At 42.7% G+C, this 24,952-nt stretch overlaps 1 protein-coding gene and 1 long non-coding RNA gene across 2 annotated transcripts in view; one reads left to right on the top strand and one right to left on the bottom strand.

Moving 5' to 3' along the window:
* CASD1 (CAS1 domain containing 1) overlaps window positions 1–11,965 on the bottom strand; it is a 30,760-nt gene extending 18,795 nt beyond the window's left edge. The window contains exons 1-6 of the mRNA XM_081881987.1: window positions 11,429–11,965; window positions 6,205–6,301; window positions 4,839–4,959; window positions 2,546–2,590; window positions 1,333–1,395; window positions 162–206 (exon numbers count right to left, since the gene is read on the bottom strand). Coding sequence (XP_081738113.1) covers window positions 162–206; window positions 1,333–1,395; window positions 2,546–2,590; window positions 4,839–4,959; window positions 6,205–6,301; window positions 11,429–11,561 — 504 coding nt within the window. The 5' untranslated portion in view covers window positions 11,562–11,965. The remainder of the gene's footprint in view (window positions 1–161; window positions 207–1,332; window positions 1,396–2,545; window positions 2,591–4,838; window positions 4,960–6,204; window positions 6,302–11,428) is intronic.
* A 60-nt stretch (window positions 11,966–12,025) lies between these two features.
* LOC309325759 lies at window positions 12,026–23,889 on the top strand. The gene is made up of 2 exons (XR_014149969.1): window positions 12,026–14,145; window positions 22,676–23,889. It is a non-coding gene; the product is annotated as an uncharacterized lncRNA (long non-coding RNA).
* The last annotated feature ends 1,063 nt before the right edge of the window (window positions 23,890–24,952 follow it).

Genomic DNA, 24,952 nt, shown 5'->3' with positions numbered 1-24,952 from the left:
AGAAGCTTAGGCTGTGAGTTACAAGACAGAAGTGTGAAAGGTTAGTTAATGAAAACAATACACAGAAAGAAGATCATATGGGATTTTAAAGGTCTGAATTAGAAGACTACTGTTTTAATTTTCAATGGCCATTACAGTGACATATTAGATGAACAGCTTACCACAGCAGCTCCTGCTACAACTATGTGAGGCTTTGGAGAAGAACCCTATGGAACAGTAAAAGGGAGATTAGTCTTTTCAGTGTCTTCATAAAGGATATGAATAATCAAATGTACTGTACTGCAAAAATTAATCACATTAGTCCACATTTAAACCTCATTTTAAAAAGGAAAAACCTCCACAAGCTTTAATCAATGTATAAAATATGTTGCAGTTGATTTGGAAGCAATTAAGTTATGACATTATAGAAGCACTACTGATGAAGGGAATTGTGCAACTGTTTTCTACTTAGCAAAATCTAGAACGTCACTTAAATTAAATATCCACTTAACTACACTGTACAGTACTTTGTAATTGTTTTGTTTTAACAATGTAACATCCTAAACCTCTGCAATTTTCACATTTTAAATAAATAAAGACACACTTCAGAGTGCCAGTGCATATTGAAAAAAACCTGAGGGATAACTAGCAGTTTAATTTATACTATATTGAAATTAATTTCAGGACCAGAACTGCCTAATGTACCCCCACCCCTGGGATTGTTGAAATATATTGTCATAAAGCAGAGGTTTTCAACCATTTTGAGTCCACAGCTCCCTTGACAAACTACATTCTTTCTGTGGCACCTCTGTGGGGCTAGCCCAGTTATGTCACCCCTTGCCTGCAGAGCTGGCAGGCTCTCACCCCTTTTCGAACAGCCTCCCTTGTGGAGTCTTCCCTCAGCCTCCTCTCCTCTCTCCTTGGGACTCTTCCGGGCAGCAGCTGCTGCTGCTGCCCCGATCTCTGAGCTGCCCCCCCCCCGCCCCAAAGAGAGGTGCTTCCTCATACTGCCCCACAGAAGCCTGGGACTTGCTTGTTCATTCCCAGCAGCAAGGGATAGTGGATTGGCTGGCTGGGCTCCCTCACCCACTTGCTTGCTTACTCCGAGGCTGCCTCAACTCCTGGCAATCAGCACCCCCTGGCCGGCTCCAGAGACATCATTCACCTGGGCAGCTTGTAGCCAGGGCTGCTGCAACAAACAGCCACATAAGGCTTGGGGAGGAAAAGGCATCAGAGGAGGGAGGGAAGGAAAGAAGGACAGAGGCCAGGGATGCCCGCGGCACCCCTGAGCATCATTCAAGGCACACTAGTTGAAAACCACTGTCATAAAGGAAGTTCAATAATGCAACTCACTTCAGTCCAAGATTTGATAAGCTGTTTCATAGATCCATTGACTTCCGGATACCACAGAAATTCCTGAAGGGAAATGGATGAGTTTATTAGCAAGTGGTTTACTCTCCTGAAACAGTCATCTAATGTCAGCATTAAATGTGGCAACTATTGACAGAATCAGCAGCGTTCCATCAGCATTTTCTACCGCAAACGTATAACACCTATAAGTGAAAATATGCATGTACACTAAGATCCTATGCTGATGTTTGGTCCTGGGCCAATCAGGTTTTTTGGACACATGCATACACTTATCTTCTTTTAATAATTTATGCACTTTTTGTAGAAAACACTGCTGCTGTTACTTAAGAGGATGCAGTGAGAAGGAGACTTGACTAACTGCTCAAAGAGGAAACTGGATTGTTTTCAGCAGTAGGAGTATTTTTGAAATGATTTTTGTTATATTCTGCAGCACTTAATTCCTTCAGATATTTAAGTATTTGTCCTCACAATCCTCCTAAGGAAGCTAAGGAAAACCAGCCCAAAGCAAAATCTTCCTGTGGTTGTGTGTGCTGCAGCCAGTGCAAACTGTGGTAGCTCAACTACTGAGGTAGGATGTCACTTATAGATTACCCCAGTGTTGAAAGAATTGCATTGGCTGCCAATTAGGTACAGGGTTAGTTCATGTTTTGGCATATAAAGCTCAATACAGCATGGGACAAAGACCCTGAGGTCCCTTTCAAATCTATGATTCCACTGTCCAAAGGAGGGCCTCTTGCAAATACCATCTTGTCAGGAGGTCTGTACTGCACAATGTAGGAATTGCTTTTAGTGTTTTGGTACCTACCATCTTAATTCTTTCCCAATTAGTATCACACAGGAGCCATTTCTGTTGCCGTTTTGGCACCTACTGAAGGCTCCTTTAACAAGCCTTTCAAGTGGAGATATTTCTAAGTCTGCATATGCATTGAAATTTTTTTTGGTTTTGTTTTATCACTTGTTTGCTGCCTTGGGCTCCTTTAGGAGGAAAGGTGGGATATAAATTTTATAATAAACAAAATATGAAAGTACTACTTTAGTAAATATTTATTTCTAAAGGTTTTTTATGTTGCTATACTTCACCCTGGTGTTTTGTGAAAGGGTGGTATATAAATATTATAAATAAATATAAATAAAATAAATACACATGCCAACTTCTTTTCTTCATTCTAGTTTAGAAGCAACTGGGTATGCTTACCACTTTAAGTGAAGATGATTTGTCTTCAAAAGGAATGTTTCCATGCTGTCAAAGTAAGAAACAGGTAAAAAAATTACACCAGTTTCCAGAAATCCATGACTGTATTCATGTTATGCTAAATTCTTAATTTGATGTTGCCTGGTTTGTTTTGCTTTTTAACTATAAATAGAAGTTGCCTGAAAAGGAGGAGGAGATAAGGAAGAGAGGGAGCAGGAAACAGGTTTGGTACTATGATGCAGCAAGAGAACTTCTTAATCCTATCCTCTCACACACAGTCCCCAAAAACCTCCCTCACCCCCACCCTGCTTCAAAGTTGCATCAGGAAAGAGGGTGCCATTGGCAGCTTCCCTCTTGACAACAGCAGCAGCTTTGAGGACTAGCGGAAGACAAGAGATTTTCATTCAGGACTCCAGCGTAGGCCTGTATTTCTAATGGTCCAAAACCTAATTACAAGCTCTGCAACTGCTATTTAAAGCGGGGGGGGGGGGGGGGAATAAGCACACAAAGCCAAATGTATAATTTGGGGGCTTTTCAGGCACACTTCAATTATTCTCCAGTAAGTACAGTGCCCTTTAGGTAAAATAGCTGCTAACACTGACATGCTCTTATTTTCAAGGGCTAGTCCTTAGTGAGACTAGGTCTCTCTCTCCCCCCCCCCAATCTTTCCAAGTCACCCTCTACTAACAGCCCTGGAGCACACGAGGAATTTCTCTTTGCCTAGAGTTCAGACTAAAATGATATCTCAGACTGCCTTCTCCTCGGGTTCCTGACTTCATTCTTCTAAGATAGTCCTCCTCCTTTATCTTTATCAATATCTGAAGTGCAGCACTGACCAAACGTTCAACCCTCCCTCCTTCTTTCCCTCTCTACTTCTGGGTTCACCTGCAGGTTGACCGTACCCAAGGTAGCACAGTGCCACTTCAGGATGCCGCAGGCTACAGCTAAGTAAAATAGGCATCAATGGTTGAAATGTATTAATGCCACCAACTTCTAAATACAAAGTTCCCAACTGCATTCTTCAGGTTTCCACTATTAACCACCTGTCTTTTCAGCAATTGGTTCTTTTCTCTGAAACTGCTTGATTAGCTCTCTTTCTGAAGTTCCCACATTCATTAGCCTGGTTCAGACATCACATTCCTGATCTGAAAACTAGGGTGTCCCCATCATCTGCTGATTCCTCCCATTCAGACTCCTCTCGTTCATCCAGCTTGATACAATACTTTGAGGTAAACTTCAGCACAACAAGACAGGATGCCCATATTGAGAAACTGGCTTGAACATTCTTCACAAATCAGAACTGGAATCCAGAAACAAAGTGTAATTTACAATCCTGGTGTGTACCCAGTGCTCAAACCTGAATTTCCTGGTATTGACATCTGTGATGGGATAATGAGCTGCTTGTGCGTAAAAGCTTGATCCCTCTGGGGTTTGGCTGGTCAACCAAACCGAGTCACTAACGGAGCCCCCAAAGCATGACTCCGTCAGTCGCTGGTAGAATCTGACAGTGGGCGTCTACGGAACTTACTCCAGCATAAAAGCTGTTTGACGGACATGCGCCTCCTGGACTCTCTGCGTGACAGTTTCCGGCGAAGGGTGGGAGTTCCTAAGGGGGGTCTTGTTACCTCTTCACTATTCTCACTGGAAGTATCCCAGAGCCTCCCCTCCGACTCCCCTTCCGCCGGAGCTCCTGCTCTCCCCCTACTGGTTCCTTCTTCTGCTGCAGAATCTCTCCTATTCTCCTGGAGCCTTTCCACCACCTGTTCCTCCGATGGCAGTTCCCTGACAACATCCTATGTATAACCACCTGCTCCTGAAGAGACTATCAATGTCCTGAGAGAACTGCTGGGGCAACCTAACCCACACTTTCCCTGGGACTCCTTAAGCCCTGTGTGCAAAGGCCTGCCTTGAGGGAAGGCAGAGTAGAAAACAAGAAAAGCCTAGGTCAAGGAGCTACTGCCACCAGCTCCTGTAGGCAGCCTAAAAATATTTTGCAATATTTATTTGTATTAACATTTTAAATCATAAACCACCTTGGCAAGAAGGCACTGTACAAATGCAATAAATAAAAAAGTATTGTAAAGCTAGGCATGTAAGGGGAGGGAGAATATGGTGGAGGAACACATGGGCATACTGTGTTTTCCTAACCCAACCAAACCCGATTTGGTGGACCAGGAATGTGATGTCTAAACTGGATCAATACATTTTCAACAGAAATACCTTTACAACTAAGGTATTACAATGACTGTAGTTTTCTAGCAATAACTGTGATAAAAGTAAAATATAAAAACCATACCTTTACTCCATCCTCCTTAATTTGAGGGTTCAGGAGTTTCACAAATGAGTAGAACAGCTGACGGATCCTAGAATCACCTATAAATGCAATATGTTTGTCTACGAGGCAGGTTTTTGCTTCACTGTAAAAACAAACATTAATATTGATTTTCTTCAAGTATGACGCAACAAAAGTAATTCACCCCCCAAAAACTGCACTGTAGAATATTCTGAGCACCAACTTATATCCCATATCCTTGATAATTCAAATTTGTGGGAACAAATTTTCCTTTTTCTTATAAAACACTACAAATATTGTTATATATTTCATAAATTGTTATGTTATACTGTCCTGCCATTTTTACATTCTATTAACTAAGAAAAGAGAATTGCAACACTGTAAGACTGTGCTGGGCCTTCAACTCAATCAGTTACTGGGAATTGCAAGTGGTCAGAGGGCTGCTGCGCTTATGTCCAGCTTGCAGGCTTCCCACAGGCATCTGGTCAGCCACTGCGAGAACAGGATGCTGGACTAGATGGGCCATTAGTCTGATCCAACATACACATCTTAGGCTCTCAAGTAAGCACATTTTTTAAGAAATCAAATTCAAAAAGTAAGGTTGCTCTGAGGAGGGCAGGACCCACTGATGCACCCTTCTCTCTGGTATAGTCATTCCCTGGGGTGACTGCAAAAGGCTTTAGATGATGTGAGAACTCCTCTTTACATAATATCTAGCTGCTACTAAAACAGATTGAGATCAACTCTGGTGGAGGTGGGGAAATAGGGGTTTTATTTCCTTCACATTTTCTTTTATAGCCTTAAAGCAATCAAGGTACACAAACTGGCTCACTGACAGGCACCTTAATGGTGCAATACTTTATGCACCAAGGCTGATGGAGGAATTATTAGATGCATCCTTCCCCAATTTGGTGCCCTCCAGGTATTTTGGACTACAGTTTCCAACAGCTCCAGCTTGCACGGCCATGCTGGCTGCAGCTGATAGGAGATGTAGTTCAAGATCTTTGGAGGGCACTGGGCTCAGAAGGCTGAACTAGAGAATGAGGTGGGCGGGATTTGCCTAAATGGCTGCTTTAAGTACCAGTTTGCAATTGTAGGCAAACTGATATGGTTATGTGAGAAATTTCTTCATAGTAAGCAAGATACAGACTAACAATCATTACTATTTATTTCATTTCTGCTAATAAAGTGAAACCACTAATAGGGATAGGGGAAACTCACATGAGCAGCACAAACACATTATGTGCCATATGACATTCACAGTGTAGGTCTAAAAATGTAGTAATCCCAGAAACTAACACTTTACATTTAAGTGCACCCTTTCAATATTTTCTTCTTTAAGGGGAAATTTAAAAGTAGAATACCTTACCTCTGCTTATATTTGTGCATCATACAGCCATGAGGCTGCCATACTTTCTCCCCAAGAAATCTTCCACTAGAGAGAAGGTGCTCACAACTATCATCACCTTAAAAAAATAAAACACTCTGTATTATCATTTGATCAACAGCCGTGTTCACAACCCACATAGTAAAGATAGGCATTTTATTGCCAGTCAGAAAAGTTACCAACTTCTGGGCTTCATTTTAAAAAGGCTAAATTGAGTATGAGCCCAACACCTCCATTATCATTCCTTCAATAACATACTACTACTATATAGTAGTGACATCAATTGTTTTTGCCAATATGTACTTTAAAATGAAGGATCCTAGTTTCATTTGTTCTGCTTAGTTCACACACATGCACAATCCAGTTACAACTGGCAGCTTTAAAAAACTATGTTCAATTTAACCATCATAATTAACCCCCGAAGGCCAGGATTAAAAATTAAGTCATTTAAGATCCATGTAAGATTAAGGAGGAATGAAGCCAAGGAACTCTGTGCTCACTTCCAAACCAGTGCAGTATGTGTAGCTTTGTCACTTGTGTGATCAAAATTGTGCATTAAAAAAAATTAAACACATGATCATTACACTCTAAAAAGACATCGTTTTTACAGTTTGATTACTGGATTGCACTGCTCTGACAACAAAATTGTAATGACAGAAAAGTATTACACTTTAATGTAGGTGCAACAAAGCCAGGAAGGAAATGTTGAGAAAATCTTAACAGAAGGAGAAAGCTGTATCACTCCTACTTTGCCCAGTGGCATGAGGTTTGAAGAAAAGCTATCTATACAAAATTAACAAAGGACATTTGCCTAGCAACTGTGTGAAACACAATCACTCACAACAATTTTGTTGTTAGCCCTGCACTTGGCCAGCTTCTAACCAAACTGAAAATTAATAGTGTGGGTAAGAGAATACGTCTGGTGCAGGATTAACTTAGGTAACAGCTGTTATCTAGTAAAGAGGCTTGATTATGACCCGACTTGTACAGCAAGGACCAAAAGATGGCCTGCTAGGTTCTGGTCCAGAAGAATATGGGATCACATGAACAGCATCTGCATCTACCTATGTGAAACATCCTCCAACACTGAAGAAGACAGCTTCTGCTTACACAAGGCTATATTTGGGTTTTAGAATTACAGACATTTACACCTTCCTCCAAGTACTCCCATCTCTCCCTCCTTGTTCATGTTACCTCAAATTCTTAAATTGTGTAGTTTCAGTTTATAGTGTTCAGAAAGAAAATAGAGTTGTGTAAAAAAAGTAATAATGTAAGAAGAGCACTGCTGGATTAGACCAAAGGCTGATCTAGTCCAACGTCCTCTTTTCAGTGGCCAACTGAAGCCTATGAGAGGGCTACAAGAACGCTGCATATCTTATCATTCTTTTCACAGTACTAATTTAAACTAAATATTTTTTAATTACCCAGATACAAAGCATAATTCCTTGAAGTGTCCTTCAAGATGCATGTCATGTGGCCATTAAAGAATGTTATCATTCATTAAATTTCAGTGCATAATGTGCTAGTATTCCTAGAGCAAACAACTACAGGTATATTCTAAATTACCAATTTATTTTAAAATAGAAATAAAAACTTTAGGGAGCTTATCAAAATTAAGAGGCTAGGACTTGTTCTGGAACTACTTCTCATCAGAAAAAAATATCTGGGACTCTGCATTCTACGAATTCTGCATACTCACACAAGGAAGTATCACTCACTCAGAAGTATACTTCTGCAGCTGCTGCGAGTTTTCAAACGGCACTTTTTATCTGGTTATTAATCTGATTCTCAGTCTTGCAACAGAATGAACCTCAATAAAATACATAGGGCTTCTACTGGAAAAAGAATTGGTGTATGGATGTTGTTTGCAGATGATGGACCCTTGACAGTGAACTCAGAGGAAGCTCTACAGAGACTCATAAACTGTTTTGCCTAAGTGGAGTGTGGCCTCACCTTCAGCCTTACAAAGACCAACATCTTGGGTCAGGACATTGCCAGCACTCCATGCATCAGCACTGGTGATCACACGCTTCAGGTGTTAAGACGATTTTGTCTACCTGGGCTCCACCATAACCCGCAACCTTTCCACTGATGCTGGACAAGCGTATTGGTAAGGCAGCCACAGCAATGGCGCACCTCTCCAAAAGGGTATGGGAGAAAGGGTATGCTAACGACCAATACCAAGATGAAGGTCTACCACATGGCAGGACAGAGCCTCAAACAAATACGTGCTCTTCCAAGTTCTGTCTCAGTGATGTCTATACTGGCTTGGTAATGTACACAGGATGGAAGATGGCAGGATCCCCAAGGATGTGCTCCACAGGGAGCTGGCATCAGGCAGCAGGCCTGTTGACAAACCAACTCTGTGTTATAAAGTTGTTTGCAAACGTGACATGAAGGCTGAGAATATTAACCCTGCCATGTGGGAATGCCTTGCAAACAACTGCAGTACCTGGAGACAGACAGACAGGTTGTGTATCAAAAAAAAAATGACCAGATCAGGAATGACCGCTGGGAGAAGCAGGGAGAGAAAAAACACCATAGTGCATCTGCACCAGCGAAACCAAACGTCTTCATCTGCTCCAGCTGCAATAAAACATGTTTCTCCTGTATTGGTCTCTACAGCTACAAAGGAGCTGTTAACTCCCCAATGGTGTAACTTTACCCCCAATGGCACACTCTTCCATTGTCTCTTGAGACAGATGGATGGCAACAATAACAAGCTTCCTTATCCCTTTTTGATAAAGTTGCAAAATGTTGCACTTTCAGAATAGTTTATAGAAGCATAGAATCAGAGAACTGTAGAGTTGGAAGGGACCATGAGGGCCATCTAGTCCAACCCCCTGCAATCTTGTGCCTAGTGTGGGGCTTGAACCCATAACCCTGAGATTAAGAGCCTCACACTCTGCTGACTGAGCTATCCCAGCTCTTGTCAGTTTATGTTTTCAAATGATGCTTTATATCAAGGTACTCTGGAGATAAAGGATTTTTCTTAAATCGAAAGTTAATTAATTGTCTCACAAGGAAAAAAAATGTGAGGCTAAATAGATTTTTTTAGATTACCAAGAAATTAATTTTTATTTTCAGAAAATGTAGTTTCCGGTGTTAAAGGTAACTGATAAAATAAAAATCAGACCCACAAGGCCAAACTGGTACCCAGAAATAATGCTGTACAGGTGAGACTTACAAGTGGCAAATTTCACTTGTCACCTATAACACCCACATCAATGATCTTCAGCAATCCTAGAGAGTAGTATTTCCCTCTCATAGTCCCTTGGAAAATTCCCAGTATAGAGTACTCGACTTCGTGCTGAAGAGCAAAACAACTTGTGGGAAGCTACAAGGACCCCATATAAGGAAGAATTATTTAAAATTATGCAGCCGCAAGTGCTTCTATATGGAACTTTTTTTCAATGTTTGGGTATTGTAAGAGCACTCTTTTAATTCTCCGTCTTGGAAGGCTTTTCTTTGGCCCTTATGTGTTAAGATTTTGCCGTCTTATTGATTTATGCCATTTTACTCTACTGTAGATTTTATTTTAGTATGATGTTTACTGTTTGAGGAGACCTTTGGGCCAAAAAATGGTATATAAATAAACTGAATAATAATATAAACATACGATGCACCAATCCCCACAAACCACATGACACCATACAGTGAGTGAAGTGATGACCACCCACTCATGCAAAAGGCTTGAGGAATTCAAAATACTCTTACTTCCAGTCACTCTGAACAAAAACATCTGAAAGCTTTTTAGGGCAGTGGGTAGGATTTCAGCTTGAGTTTAGTTTCTGGATGTTAGTAACCCAGATTCAAATACCCCACTCAAATGTAAGAAGCTCACTGGGTGGCCTTGGTCAAGTCACTACTCAACTAACGTATTTCCTTTGTAGCAAACAAAATAAAGGTGTATTGGAGTCTCAGTTCAGATGCTGGAGAGGACATGAGAAGCATTGCTTCCCCAAACACTTCTGTAGGGAGCCCTGCTTTGTCTGATGTTCACCTCTGTCACCACTGCTGTTCTTGAAAGCAAGCATATACATTTCTATTTCCAGTGTCAAATGAGGGCAGGACAAAAAAGAAGAGAGTCATAGCAGGGAGAGGTCTTAATCTTTTAATTTAGGATCTCGAAGCCACACTCTTTCAACGTATCTCAAGCACACCACCTTCTCCTACCTTGCATGTCAGCAGCTTCTTGCAAAGCTGCCAGTTTGCATGATTTACACTCCTCACTCCCACACATTTTCTTTGTTTATACTGCACACTCCTAATTAGCTAGCACAGACCTCAGGCTAAGAATTTAGTTAAACAGCAACCCCAAAACCGCTACAACTTCCTGCGTGGGTAATAATTTCTTTTTAAAAAAGAAAAGAAAAATGCAGCCAGCCCTTCTGAAGCGAGGGATCGCAGCTCAGTGAGAGAGCACATGTTCTGCCTGGCAGAAAGCTCCAGACTCAAGTCCTGGCATCTCCAGAAGCAGAGAGCAGGTAGGTGATGGGAAAAGGGGCATCTGCTTGAGACCTTAGAGAGATACTGCCAGTCAGAGTTTGCAACACCCGGCCAGCTAGACCAATAGCCTGTCCCTGGTTATAATGGCGTTTTCTGTCTTCATTTTGCATTTTTATGTCGTGGACCGCCCTGTGATCTTCGGGTGAAGGGCAGCACACACATTTAATAAACAAAGTAAAAAATATTGCGCCCAAAGTCAAACAAGCCTGGGTTGTTTAATTTGGACAGCTGCTTCCTGCAGAAATCCGCACGGACCGGCTTCTCCTCTGCCCTTACGGCGCTTGCCGCGGTTTTCTTGCCTGTCTGCAAACGCAAGCTGGAGCTGCCAAGGCAGGCGGATGTGGCGTGGCGAGAAAGGATGCTCCCGCCGGGGCGAAGTTTGGCAGGTGTCAGTCCCCCTTCCTCGGCCAGCTAAGCGCTTGCTTTGCAAGGGCTTGGAGGAAATGGGGGGAGGAGGGAGAGACGTCCCTGCCTCCCAGAGACACCTGAAGTGGCGGCTTTCGCCCGATGCCAAAGGAAGCCCCTTCCAAGGCTCCCCCTGAACTGTGGGGGTGGTGGAGGAGGAGGAAGCGAGGGACCCCATTTCTGCTCCCAGCGGATCCCCAATAACCACGGCCAACTTCTCCGCTCCCTCTCTCATCTCGCCCCTCCACACACGCCCTCCTCCTCCTCCTCCTCCCCGCCGCCCCTTCCTCACCTCGGTACCGGCGCGAGGCGGCGTGGCAGGCGGCGAGCAGCAGGACGGCGCCCAGCGCCAGCGCCTTGGCGCTCCTCACGCTGAAGTAGTGGTTGATCTCGCGCTTGCCCAAGGTGTAGGCCAGGGCCGCCATCTTGGCTCCTCCATGACAACAGTGCGCGAAGGAGCGGGCGGCGGCGCACGGGCAGCTGCGCTGGGTCCCCAGCGGGGGCGGCGGAGGGGAGAGGAAGAGCCGCCGCTTCTGCCGCCGCCACCAGCGCAGGGGAGAGAAGCCCAGCGAGGAGAGCCCCGCGGAGGCGGGCGGGTCGTCGGCGTCCTCGTCCTCCGCTTCGCCCAAGAGCAGCGGCGGCAGAAGCGCGGCCCCCTCCCCTTCCTCCTCGTCCGGGCGCCGCCGCTTCACCTCAGCAGCCAGGAGAGCGCTCGCTTTCCCGTACGGTTCCTGAAGCGGCGGCTGAAGCTGCTGCTGCCGTTGCCCCCAACGGCCATCCGCGCCCCCCTCGCGCTGCTGCGGCGGCGGCGGCGGCTGGTCCGCTCCCGCCCCTCGCGGCGCCGCCCCGCCGCCTGGCCCCTCCTCTGCCGCAGCCATGGAGCGGAGCGGGCGAACCCTCGCGCCTCTCTCTTTCTCCCGCGAACAAGGCGCGAAAGGGCGGCGGGGAGAGGGGGGAAGCGAAACTTGGCGAAAGAAGCGAACTTCTTTCCCTCAGCCGGTTTGACTCGGGTGTTCGCATTCGACGGGGAGGCAGCAGCCGCTTCCTCCTCCACCTGCCTAACCTGCTCTGCTGGCTTGGCAAAAGCAAGGGGACGCCGCTCCCGTGGGTGGGGATCAAAGTCTCTTCGGGCACCGTCACTCTGTGGGGCAGGCCCAGGCAGAGGTGGGAAGCCCAGGGGCAGGGCAGGATAGCCCTTTCCCTCTTGCCCCCCGCCCCGGGACAGGTAGTGCCGGAGGCCACGAGAGCCACGTTGACTAACCAGCCCTTGGCAGCCCGGCCCACCCTCCAGGAACTGGACTTGCTTTAAAAGTCACCCAAGTTGGCCGCTGTCCGTCAGCACATCTTCCATAGGGTTGCAAATCCCCGAGTGCTTTCAGAGGGGTGAGGCAGTGCCGCGACTTTACTTGAACTCTGGCGTGGTTACAGTATTTCCTTTTAGTGACCCTGCCCTACGTGTAATTTTTCTTTAGTTCTCTGCCATAGTCATTGCTGCATCATCTTTTGAAGGTCCGCCTCAGTTTTAGCCCCACTCACCTGTCGAAAGAATCAATGACAACCCTGTGTGCTTAATTACATTTCCTGAACCACTGGACAAACTGACAACTTGGTATTTTTTATTGTATTTTGTTTCAGGGCTAGGAACAGAAATTGCCACCTGCCCTCATATCTTCCTTGTATTCATTTGCTCCACACCATGCATAATTGATGCAGCTCAAATATATCTCTTCTTTCCTTTTTTCTAAACTAAAAAGCCCCAAATGTTGTAATCCTATTGTCATAGGGGAGCTGCTCCAGACACTTGATTGTTTTCCGAACTTTCCCCAGCTCTGTTGCAATATCTTTTTTGAGGTGAGGTGACTACAGCCTGTACACAGGATACCTCCCCATACCTTTGCATAATGGCGTTATGGTACTGGCAGTTTTATCTTCCATCCCTTGGCTAATTATCCTTAACTTGGCATTTGCCTTCTTCACAGCTGCTGCCCACTGGGTTGACATCTTTGTTGAGCTATGCACTGTGCCTTAAAAGCCTCTTGCCTGGTCACTTGCCATCATTTCAGACACTATTAGCATATACATGAAATCAGTTTGGAGAGATCCTTTTGGAGCTCCTCACAGTCTCCTTTTGTTTGAACCATCCTAAACAATTTGGTATCATCAGCAAACTTTGCTACCTCACTGCTAACCCCTACCTCTAGATCATTTATGAACAAATTAAGAAGCAGAGGTCCACTTTCTACAACCCTCCACTAGAAAAAAATGTCCATTCATTTCTACTCTCTCTTTCATGCTCCTTTGCCAATTACTGATCAGTAAGAGGAGCTCTCACTTGATCTCAGTCTCGATCCTTTGACTGCTTACTCAGGAGTCATTTTGAAATTTAAGTGCACAGAATTGACTGTATCATCTCTATTTGCTTATTGGCACACAAATAACTAAAAGGTTAATGAGATAGGACAGACTTGCAAAAGCCTTGCTGGTTTCATTGCATTTGGTTGCTGAATAGCAGCCGTCCTTTAATCCTTGACGATGCTCTACTAACAAATGTAAATATTAGCACAACACATTATTTGAATTTATTTCCCGTATTTGCTGAAAGGTTCCCAGGGGAATAATTCCCTAGACATTGTGGAGGCTGTTTTTAGCTACAATTCATAGCTCTCAAAAATACTCTGGTGACATGAGAACTTCCTTTGTCCATTGTTTTTGCTTCATCTGCCTTAACAAATCCCATGTAAAAATGTTTACAGTGTAAGAATTGTGAATGTAATGTTTATTGATGTGACTTTTGAATTCTTTTAACAACACAAACAAAGAACCATGGGAATTTTTGTTCTCTTAGTATTTGCTAAAACAAAGGAATGGCTGATTTATGATTGCTGGAGAAAGCTGAAAACTGGTTGCCTTGATGTGCTGATGGACAACTCAGGGATGGCATAACTAGACTATAGTTCTGCTGAGCACTATGCTCTCATTGAATATGGATACTTTGGACAAGCCATATAGGTGAGATCTGGAGCTGGCAGTTCTGGTCTGCATGTAGCTTTTTTAGATTGCAGGTTTCAATAGGAAAGCAACACCTTAAAAGGGGAAGGGGTAGAATTATATATGCACGCATCAGCATACTGTGGTTATTATTGTTACACCCTTTGGTAGGGGATGATTTGTGTCTTCATCAGGGAGGACAAACCAGGGAGCTGGTCACAGAAGTTTACAATTTTTTGTTCAACACAGCACTATGTCTATTTTTTCCCTTTATTTTTGTAATAACTAATAAAATGGGTGATATGTTAGAAGGGAGGAAAAAATGCTGGGGTGAGGGGTATGTATTTCCCTGGTGTGTAAGATTGCAGTATTAGACTTTGTTTCAGTTGTGGGTGAAGAGGGCTAAGGCTGTAAAACAATGCATTCTTATTCAAGGGGAAGCCTGACTGCTTTCACCTCTGATTAAACAAAAATGAGACCAGGCTGTGTAAAATGAATGTACCTCCAGATGTCCTTTTTATTGTGCGTTCGTAATGCTTTGTGCTCTTGATGCTCTCAGAGTGGTCATATGTGAGCCTGCTTTCAGTAATACTTGTCCTTGCAACAGCTCCAGGAGGGTAGCCACATGGCTTCATTTCCAGTCAGTGTTAATCCTGTGGCTTTCTTCTAAAATTGAATACCACAAATGCTCTGGTTTATTTCTGTTGCACAATAGTTTGCCCAGACAGCAATAATGTTAACATCAGGGAAGAAGCACTACTGAATAGTACATAAAGCATAAAAAATCCACCACTCATTCACAATTATTGTGGCAAGAACATGTTGCAGAATGCAGCCATAACATAACGCCAGTCTAGCAGGGGCCCTAAGATAGAGGCTTTAGAGAAATGATTTTGAGCTGGGGCTTGAAAAAAAGAGAAAAAAAAGTGGCTCCACATATGTGTTCAGGCATAGAGTTCCTGCCATGCAAGACTGGAAATGAGAACAGGCAGGGCAATTTCTTCCCAGCTGCCATTGCATTGAACTGGTGGAATCAGGCAGAGCTATTTTGTATACACATTTCTACAAAGCAATTTTCCTTAATACAACGCATTTTGGCACATATTACTTGGTTGGAGAACTGCATTGCAAAATTCAGAGAAGTGCAAATTTGAAAGAACTGTTGCATTTTGATCCCCATGTTGGTTTGGAAAGTGCAATTTAGGTAAGTTTGCCTTTAAATGTGAACTGATTTTAATTTCTTCCACATCCCTAGTGATGACATTATTTTACTTATATACTGTAAGAGACTTTTAATCCACCCTTCCCCATAATGTCTCAGGGAAGGTTGCAAAATTTAACCTTAACATACAATAAAACAATGTAAAACAAACCAAAGAATGTACTGCCAACAGAATAACATTAATTGTAAATGTCAAAAGCCAGGGTAAAGAGGTGTGTCATCAACAAGTGATGTAAACCATACAATGAGAATGTTTGCTGAAGTGGACAGGCTTTTGCAAGCCTTTTTGTGAACAGTTTGAAAAGCATTTTTCTAATGAAATCACTCACATCTGATCCAGTTTGGAAATAACTGGCATGGCAGCTCTCTAATGGGGGCACCTGAAGTCACTGCTTCTCCAGTTAGGTTCAACTGGTTTTCATTAGTTTCTTCTGAGGAGGCAGATATGTTGTACGAAAACTCTTGGCCCACATCACACCCTTTTGACCTTGTCTGTCTTACTGGGTTAAGGCCTCAATGTATTACTAATGTGGAAGGTGTGCTGTGTTTTGCCTTCAAACGCAGTCACTAATTCACTCAACTTTTGAAACATCATAATTAGGCTGTGCCAACATCAATTATTACAGGGCACCTTGAACATTCCACTTTTGGGGCAAGGCATGGAGACTTCCAACCCTGTTGGGAGAGGCCAGGGTTTGCATGGAATTATTTTGCATGCTCTACCACTAAACTGAGGTCTACCATGTAAAAGGGGTCCATGTTCTTCAGAACTGTGTTTCTTTTTTAAACAACAAGGAACCAAGCCCCTTTGAGAAAACTACAAGCTCGGCTTTGAGGCAACAGCTTTCCCTTGCCATGCATCAGCTGAATTGCCCCTGAACACAGAGATTTAATTCAATTATCATTTACTTGCTTACTTACTTATTGCCTTTATTTGCCACCTTTTGCTCCAAAGAGCTCAAGGTGGCATACACAGTTCTCTCCCCATCCTCATTTAACCCCCTTAATAATTCTATGAGGTAGATTGGACAGAGACACACTGACTGGTCACCCAGTGAATTTCATAGTGGAGTGGGGATTTGAATCCTGGTCTTGCAGGGCCTTGTCTGACACTCTAATCACTGCAACACACTGACATTCCACCTATTAGCTAGCATGGCTAATAGCCTTCAGCAGGCCTTTCATTTTCCCAAAGTACAGTGGTACCTCAGGTTAAGAACTTAATTCGTTCTGAAGGTCTGTTCTTAACCTGTAACTGTTCTTAACCTGAAACACCACTTTAGCTAATGGAGCCTCCCGCTGCCGCTGCGCGATTTCTGTTATCCTGAAGCAAAGTTCTTAATCCGAGGTACTCTTTCTGGGTTAACGGGGTCTGTAACCTGAAGCGTATGTAACCTGAAGTGTATGTAACCCGAGGTACCACTGTATTTTAAGAAAGCTATTTAGTGGCCATCACTGCTCTCTTGTGGTTCCTGAATTCTGTAAGTTAAATCATGTGTGAAGAAGTGTCTTCCTATCTGCCCAACCAAGTGCATTGAAAGCCTGCTTCTGCTACAAACAAATTACAGTTGCTTCTGGGCAACGCATAGTTGTGGTATTTATATACAACTTTTTACCCCAACTGGAGTTCCAAAGTGGTTTTCAGACCAATGAAACAGCACCAATGCTGCAATACATTTTAAAATATACTGACCATAGCTAAAACATCCTTAAAAACCCCAGTATGATATAACTGGTCTGGTCAGTTCACTCACAATCCACCTCACCTCTGTGTAATTTTTGTGCAAGCATATTGGGATGAATGCTAAACTAACAGGTCATTTGGAGGAGCCATATATCTGGGGTATCTTCAGTACTACACCTGTTGACTCACAGCAGAGCACACATGGGTCATTTTGCTAGGTGTTCTCATTTTTTGATTTTTTGATTTACAATGGTCGGGAAGAACAGTGGGAAAGGCAAGTAGCAGAAATGACAGGGGTGTTTCCTGGCAGCATCACAAAAGCCATTTGTCTGTTCAACAGCAATCTGGGAGTGGGTAGGACAAGGAGAAGGGTCAAAATCAGAGCCAAATCAGCACACCAGGAATGCCCATTGGTGTTGATGGATTATTAGTATCACTTTTTTTTTACGGTATCAAAGTGACTCACACAGTAGAAAAATTCATACTTTGTTGTTGTTGTTGTTGTCATGTCCGACTCTTCGTGACCCCAAGGACCAGAGCACGCCAAGCACTTCTGTCTTCCACTGCCTCCCGCAGTTTGGTCAAACTCATGCTGGTAACTTCGAGAACATTGTCCAACCATCTCGTCCTCTGTCGTCCCCTTCTCCTTGTGCCCTCCATCTTTCCCAACATCAGGGTCTTTTCCAGGGAGTCTTCTCTTCTCATGAGGTGGCCAAAGTATTGGAGCCTCAGCTTTCATATTCATACAGCACAATTCAAAAAATACAGAATTAAAATCAATACTGGCAAACTAAAGATAGCACATGGTCATCTCATCATGGATAGAACACCAAAATACCGTCTCCCTTGCAAAACACAAGATGATCACCAAACTCCTAGTTAAAATAGCTGCAGATACAACCAGTGTGTTCCCTGAAATTTATAGGAGAATGAAAACATCTACACCTGATGCCAAAAAGACGTCAAAAGTCAGTGCCAAGGAAACTCCCGTACTGCAGCATGTTCCAGATTTTTAAAAGGGGAAATGCCCTCCTTGATGTTGATGGTACATTCTAATTGCATCATCAACAAAGCACTGAAAGGGGGTGAGAGGTAAATGTCAGGTGCCAATCTGAAAGCAGCCTGGTTAAGTTTATTCCTGACAAGGGGTCAGGAGTCCCTCAGTGAAGACTACAGTATTAAGAAAAGAGCACAGGGCAGGGAGGAGTCCGTGGTTATCGCCTTGTAAAAGAAAACTAAATTGAATGTATTAACTAGCAAGTGGTTGTGGAATCATTTTCTCTCTCTACAGTACTATTTTATTTGGTTTAAAAAAAATGTTTATTTGAAAATATAACAGAAAGAAAGGGAAACTTAATGTAGACATATAGATTAATATACAGCATGCAGTCCATATGTCTGAGTAGGTATGATGATTACAAACTATGCATTCAAAATGGAAAGGACAGTCAGATCATCAGACCGTGGACAAGGTGTGTGTGTGTGTGTGTGTGTGTGTGTGTGTGTGTCTGTCCTTCTAGCCTTCTAGTCTCTTAAGCAAGTATAAATGCTCACAGAATCCATGTTTGTTGTCTGTCTGTTATGCCCATCCCCCAAATATAATCTTAAGAGTGTGCATACATCCAAAACTGTCAAGGATTTCTCCAAAACAAAGCTTAACATGAACAGAAAGAAGATACCATGTCTGCAGCATATGCCTCAAGGCAGTGTTTATATAGTAGTTTTAGTTTTATTTGCATATTGCAAGATTATATCCTTCAAGCTGCAACTTATATGTTTGCCTGCTGCTGCTGCTGTTTTCCCAGCAGCTTTGAGATAAACCCTATCTACACAGAAGTAGCTCTGAAGTGCCCTGGTAAGCTGCAAGAAGCTTTGGACTGGCTAGCTACAAAGTTTGTAAGCAAGAATTACAGTGGTACCTCGGGTTAAGTACCTAATTTGTTCTGGAGGTCTGTTCTTAACCTGAAACTGTACTTAACCTGAAGCACCACTTTAGCTAATGGGGCCTCCTGCTGCAACTGCGCCTCCGCTGCACAATTTCTGTTCTCATCCTGAAGCAAAGTTCTTAACCCGAGGTAATATTTCTGGGTTAGTGGAGTCTGTAACCTGAAGCGTATGTAACCTGAAGCGTGTGTAACCCGAGGTACCACTGTACATATTTTCTTGGGGGCTATTGGGTGCATTGTTCTTGTTTTAAATATATTACTTATGTGTTTTGATCTATGTGTTATTATTCAATACAACTATGACTCTTTTGAATCCCCCCCATTCAAATATTTGCAAGTTTTATTTCAGCTAAACCCGGTAGAGCCAAGCCAGAGGTTACATATGCTTGCTGGAAGACATGCCTCTCTCTAATATTTTTCAAAACGTATAAGAATGTCTAGGATGCTGCCAAAATACTTAATTACAACTAACATTTACTTGATGACATCTACAATAAATAAATAGAATAACTTGTCCTCAGCATGTCCGTGAATTAAAGAATCCTGCTCTCTAATCCAACATGTGTGTTAAGGCTGCCACCCCTTGGACAAGAGAAGGATTTATTTTTTAAAAAAATTGGAACATTTTAACCTGCTACATTAGGACAGCCACGGAAAAGTTTTCAAAGATTCGAATGCCCAGTCTGCATTTGGTAAACATTTTCATATAAATCAGGGAGAGTGTGGCACCTATAGCTGAATTTATCTTTTGCATGTTTGTTGTTGCTGAAAACTAGGATGTGGTATTACCTAAATTGTATTGCTGAGAGAAAAATGTGACTGAAGAAGCTGGCCATGCAATCCCACAGGGTTCAGTGGAACTAGCAGCACCCTAGAGTAAATTGCAGTATCGCAACTTTAAGTGGTCTAAAGAAGTTTAAGAATGGGTAGTTGTGACAACAGAGAGGAGGGTGGCCCTCTACCCCACCCCCTGGAGCATACCTTGCTTCCAGTCCTGATGGTGCCAAAAAGACAGATCCCATGTATTCCAACACTTCCTTTGCAAGACAGCAGGTGGCAGTCTATAGCCGTTGCATTGAAAACAAGACTGATTTAGGCTGCAATCCTATAAGCACTTAGCTGGCAGGAAGGATGGGAGAATTTGTCAATTTCAGCTCTCTCAGTTTTTCCCCATTTTAAATTCGGTTCTCCACATTTCTGAAGCAGTTTGCAACCCCTCCCCCAAAACGTCATGAAAATCTCATGAAAATTCTTCAGCAGTTTCATGTGCACGTTTTGACTCACATACTCTTTTTGCAAGCAATTTCTCATAATATAATTAATTTCTGCGTGTTGTTTTCACAAATGTATTCATTTTTATGCTCATTTCCCCCTAATATATGCATTTGTTTTTTTGCAAACATTGCTTGGATAACTTCATCGCAAATTATGGATAACTGCAAATTTTGAAAGGTTCGGCTTTGGTTCTCATTTTGTTTCAGAAAGTGCAAATTTGATTAATTCAGCTTTAAATGCGAACTGAATAAAATCTCTCCCACACCCCTAGCTGGGAGAGAACCCCACTGAAGTTGGCCTTATTTCTGCCTAGACAAGTGCTGATAAACTTTGGTTTCTTTCTTTGTAATTAACAATTTGAGTTCAAAGAAAAAATAATTCCCACATATTGGAACAAAGCAATGAAATTAAACATAGTTTTTTGAGGATAGGGTGTGTTAAAATTAACTGATATTTGTACAGAATTGCTAGGTGGCAGGGATTCTCTCAGTTGCTGCCCCCCCAAGACAACATTGTCTCCCCATCCCTTGCTGCGCTCCTGTGCCTTTAACTAGTTTTGTGATAGGCACCTGTTCAGTGGATGATGCCTTCTATTTTGATTAATGACACAAAACTGCTACCCTTCGATGGCTGCAAGTGGCTTTTGAATTTTTCAGAATGGGAGACACTTGCCCAAGAAAGTGCAGCGATTTGAAACTAGCACTGTGAACTTTCAATCAACGCAAAAATATTTTGAGCACACTTTGTCTTTTCCAATCCTTCAGATGATAGGCTATGCTGCATTTTCCATTAATAAAGGATGCGTCCAGAAAGGCACCTCATGAAGTGGCCTTTAAAACCATGTTCCATTGTGGATAACTTTGCTCTAGATTGGTCTGCTTGTGTGTACAGCAAACTGCTCCAGATTGGGACAGGGATCCTTATCTGCCTCAGAGAGATCCTCAGATATGGACAGATGTGCCACAGGCAGTGATGGGCCAATGCCCATGGGACTAACCTCAGGGGGTAGAGGTGTCCCCTCTTCTGGGATGCTATTGGGGGCCAAGGTGTGGACCCTCATGAAAGTGACAGATAGATGGTGGAAGCAGCCTCGTGAGAGGCAGGAAACTGAAAATCTCCCAGTGTGAGAGGCTGGGAAAGGAAAGCTCCCAGGTGAGAGCTGGGAGGGCCTGTCATTTTCTGTGGGTGGCTGGGATTAATAGTTACCATATGTTCCAGCGTACAAGATGACTTTTTATCCCTGGAAAATCACCCCAAATGTCGGGGGTTATCTTATACACCAGGTATACGCATTGGGAAGGAGGAGAGGGAGCTGGTGAGCAGAGGCACCCCTTCTGCTGTCGTTCCTCTTCCCTCCCCACAGAAGGGGATACGGAAAGTCCTTCCGAGTGTGGCGCTTGTCCGCCTGCCCGCCAAACGCCTTGCCTTGGGCTGCTGCTGCTGCGACAGCAGAGGCAGCGGAGGGGTGCGCGCTCTGCCCCTGGTGGCACTCAAACGCTATAACTCTAAAACTGAACAGCAAAAATTGGGGGTCGTCTTATACACCCAGACGCCTAATACACCTACGGTACTTTGGCTAGAGAGAAGATTCTTCATTTGTGCACTATTCTTTTTATTTTAGAGAACCCGCTGCTGATTTTCTCTTCCCTTGCTTTTTATGCTGTCTCTGTTGAGAATCTGTATTTTATGATCATCTGTATTCTACTATGCATTTCTTCTTCTTAATAATAAAAAATAATAATCTAGAGCTAGTGTGGTGCAGTGGTTAGAATGTCAAGGTAAGTTCTGGGATGCCAGGATTCAAATCTCCCCTCAGCCCTGATGCTCATTGGGTGACCACGGGCCAGTACATCACCTAACCTACTTCTCAGAGCTGTTGTGAGGATAAAACGGGACAAGGAGGAAGAAGACCCATGTATGCCACCTAGATCTCCTGGAGGAAATGTGGGCTACAAATGTAATATTTAATATTTATAATATAATTAATATAATATAATATAATATAATATAATATAATATAATATAATATAATATTCAGCAAGGACCAGATGCAAAACCTTGCTGGGGGGGGGGGAGGGAAATGCTTTTTGTATCAGTCCTTTTACACCAGATATCAAACAGATAAACAACTTTTTGACTTTTAGAAGACATCTGCAGGTAGGCCTGTTCAAGGAAGTTTTTAATGGCTGATGTTTTATTGTGTTTTTAACATTTTGTTGGGAGCTGCCCAGAGTGGCTGGGACAGCCCAGTCAGATGGGTAGCATATAAATAATAGAAACAATTGTTGTTGTTGTTGCCTGATTTTAGTCAAATGATGGCACCTCTCAGTACTGTGATCATCTTGTGCTTTTAAAGAACTAGACAAAAAAATTATCTTGCTGAACAGATTGTTTACTAAATGAATGAAATTCTTTTTCCGGTAGTTCAGAAACATCTTCTTGAAGTCAGGCACCACTGAATTCTTGAAAATTGCTCAACAACTGTGCCATTGTAACAGAATTTACGGGGCCTATGAATAGCATCAGGCACACGGTCTCTTTATAAAGATCCAGGAAAGCAAAGTCAGAAGAATTAAGATTGCAATGAATTTCTAAAATGACTTTGGGTGGATTTGTCTTTCCTGTAATTAAATTTACATGAAAGCCAAATGGAGGATGAACTTACAAACAGATCCAGCAGAATTCATCATCATCTGGTAATCCCAGAATTTGGCTTTCAGAATGAGAAGTAATTCAACACCCTGAAACATATTGAGGGACTCAGTCACAAGATGATCTTCCAGTTAAACCTCAACATGAGATGATGGGGCTGATAAAAAAAAAAAATAGCATAAATCCACTGTACTCTGAAACAATTCCATTCATATCACTAAGTGAACCCATTGCTGTGGTCAGAAAAAGCAGGTGATCAGCCCTTTAGGACTGTATCATGTCTGAGTGCTTCTTAGCCAACAACAACAACAAAATAAAAACCCTACCTGCATATAGAAAATTAGCATGTTGGGGAGGTTAGAAAACCTGCATTGCTAGCTTTCCAAGAGCAAAGCGCTTTTGACATTAGGAGCAAACATCTGTTTATTTCCTATGGTGCTTCAGAAGATGAGTGTACCACTGGCTTTTCCTGAATGCGTAGATTTGCTCTTAGATCACAGGCTCATGGAGCTGGAAGGTCCTTAGTCAACCCCCATGAGATGCAGCATCTACAATATAGGATGTGATTATAGCATCCCTGACAGACGGCAAGCAACCTTTACTTCAATACCTAGTGAAGGGCAGTCCCCCACCTCCCAAGACAGCCTGATCCATGGCTAAACAGCTGTTACCACAAGGATGCTTCTGATCCTTTGCTGAAATCTAATTACCTTCCATTTCCATACCTTGGTTCTCATCCTGTCTTCTGGAGGAACAGGAATCAAGCCTGCTCTAACTGTATGGCAGTTCTTCAATCTTTGAAGACAGCTAACATACACTTCTCAAGAATAAACATACCCAGCTTTTTCAAAGTTGGCTTCCCGATCAATCATCATCCTTAAAATGTGGCATCTGAAACTGGGCTCTGTACTCCAAATGCAGCCTGCCCAGAGCCGAAACAACTTTGTTAAACTTTTCTTGTTGGAAATAAATACCTTTGAAATCAATGGTATGTGCTTTGTAGTGCACTTAATTTGTGTCACGTTGTGTGATGAGGACTGTGGCTTATTTGAGGGTTGTGTGGCCTTTATGGATTTGTTTGTATGGAAAACAAAAGTAGAGAATACACATGGTAAAAAGAGGGAATGTTGATACAATTGCGAGTAGAATTTGAGGTCTGACTGGTTACGAACTCTGGAGTGGAAATTTTATTGTGTCTCTTTCTAAAATAGATTGACGTACTTCATTGGGAAATGCTTTGTTTTACAGAATTGGAGCATATCAAAGATATATAAAAACAAGACAGACACTGGCTTATTATGCATAGTTTGTTGGAAAGGGTATTAATTGGTGTTTAGTATATAGCAAGCAGTGGCCTATTCATTGTAATGAAGTTAGTAGTCTTTAGCGTATTCAACCATCAGATGAACCAGAAAAACCAAAACACAGGGGGTTGGGTGTAGTCAAAACACATCAGAAGCACATCTGAATCTTGCTAACTTTCTACATTTTAATAGGAAAGAATCACGAGTTGGAAAGTAAACATTAGATGTGAAAATATCTCTTGAGGCATTTAAGCAAGGAACTTTACTCATTCAGTGGTTTCTTTTGGAACAGTGGACATGCTTTATTTCAATTTTTTTCACAATTTATTTAAACATCTCACATATACAAAATAGGTACAATTTGTTTTTGAGAAATGATGATTCCTTTTCTGCCCATTGTAGAGGATGAAAATGAGATTTAAAAGAACGGACACCTGATGTGGGAGAAGAGAATGAGGATGGGGTGGGAAAGAAATGATCCACATGCTTAGTCTGGGGGTGAGATGGGATAGTCTGACTTTATTCCGAGACAGATTCCAAAGAAACAATACAACTTAATACAGAAAAGTGGTGTGTTTTTTCTTTTCTTTTCTTATCCAAATGACTCTAGCACCATTAAAGTTCAAGTATTGGTTATATATTCTGTAAGACTGAATCAGCACCTTTCACTTACGCACGGGACCAAAAGCACCTCAGATCATATGTATAAGAATGTGGATCACACTTGGCTTAGAAGTGTATGAGG

The sequence above is a fragment of the Podarcis erhardii genome, assembly GCF_964252035.2.
Source record: "Podarcis erhardii genome assembly, chromosome: 12".
Lineage (NCBI taxonomy): Eukaryota > Metazoa > Chordata > Lepidosauria > Squamata > Lacertidae > Podarcis > Podarcis erhardii.
The sequence above is the reverse complement of the archived record's forward strand: the minus strand, read 5'-3'. Positions and strand labels throughout refer to the sequence as shown.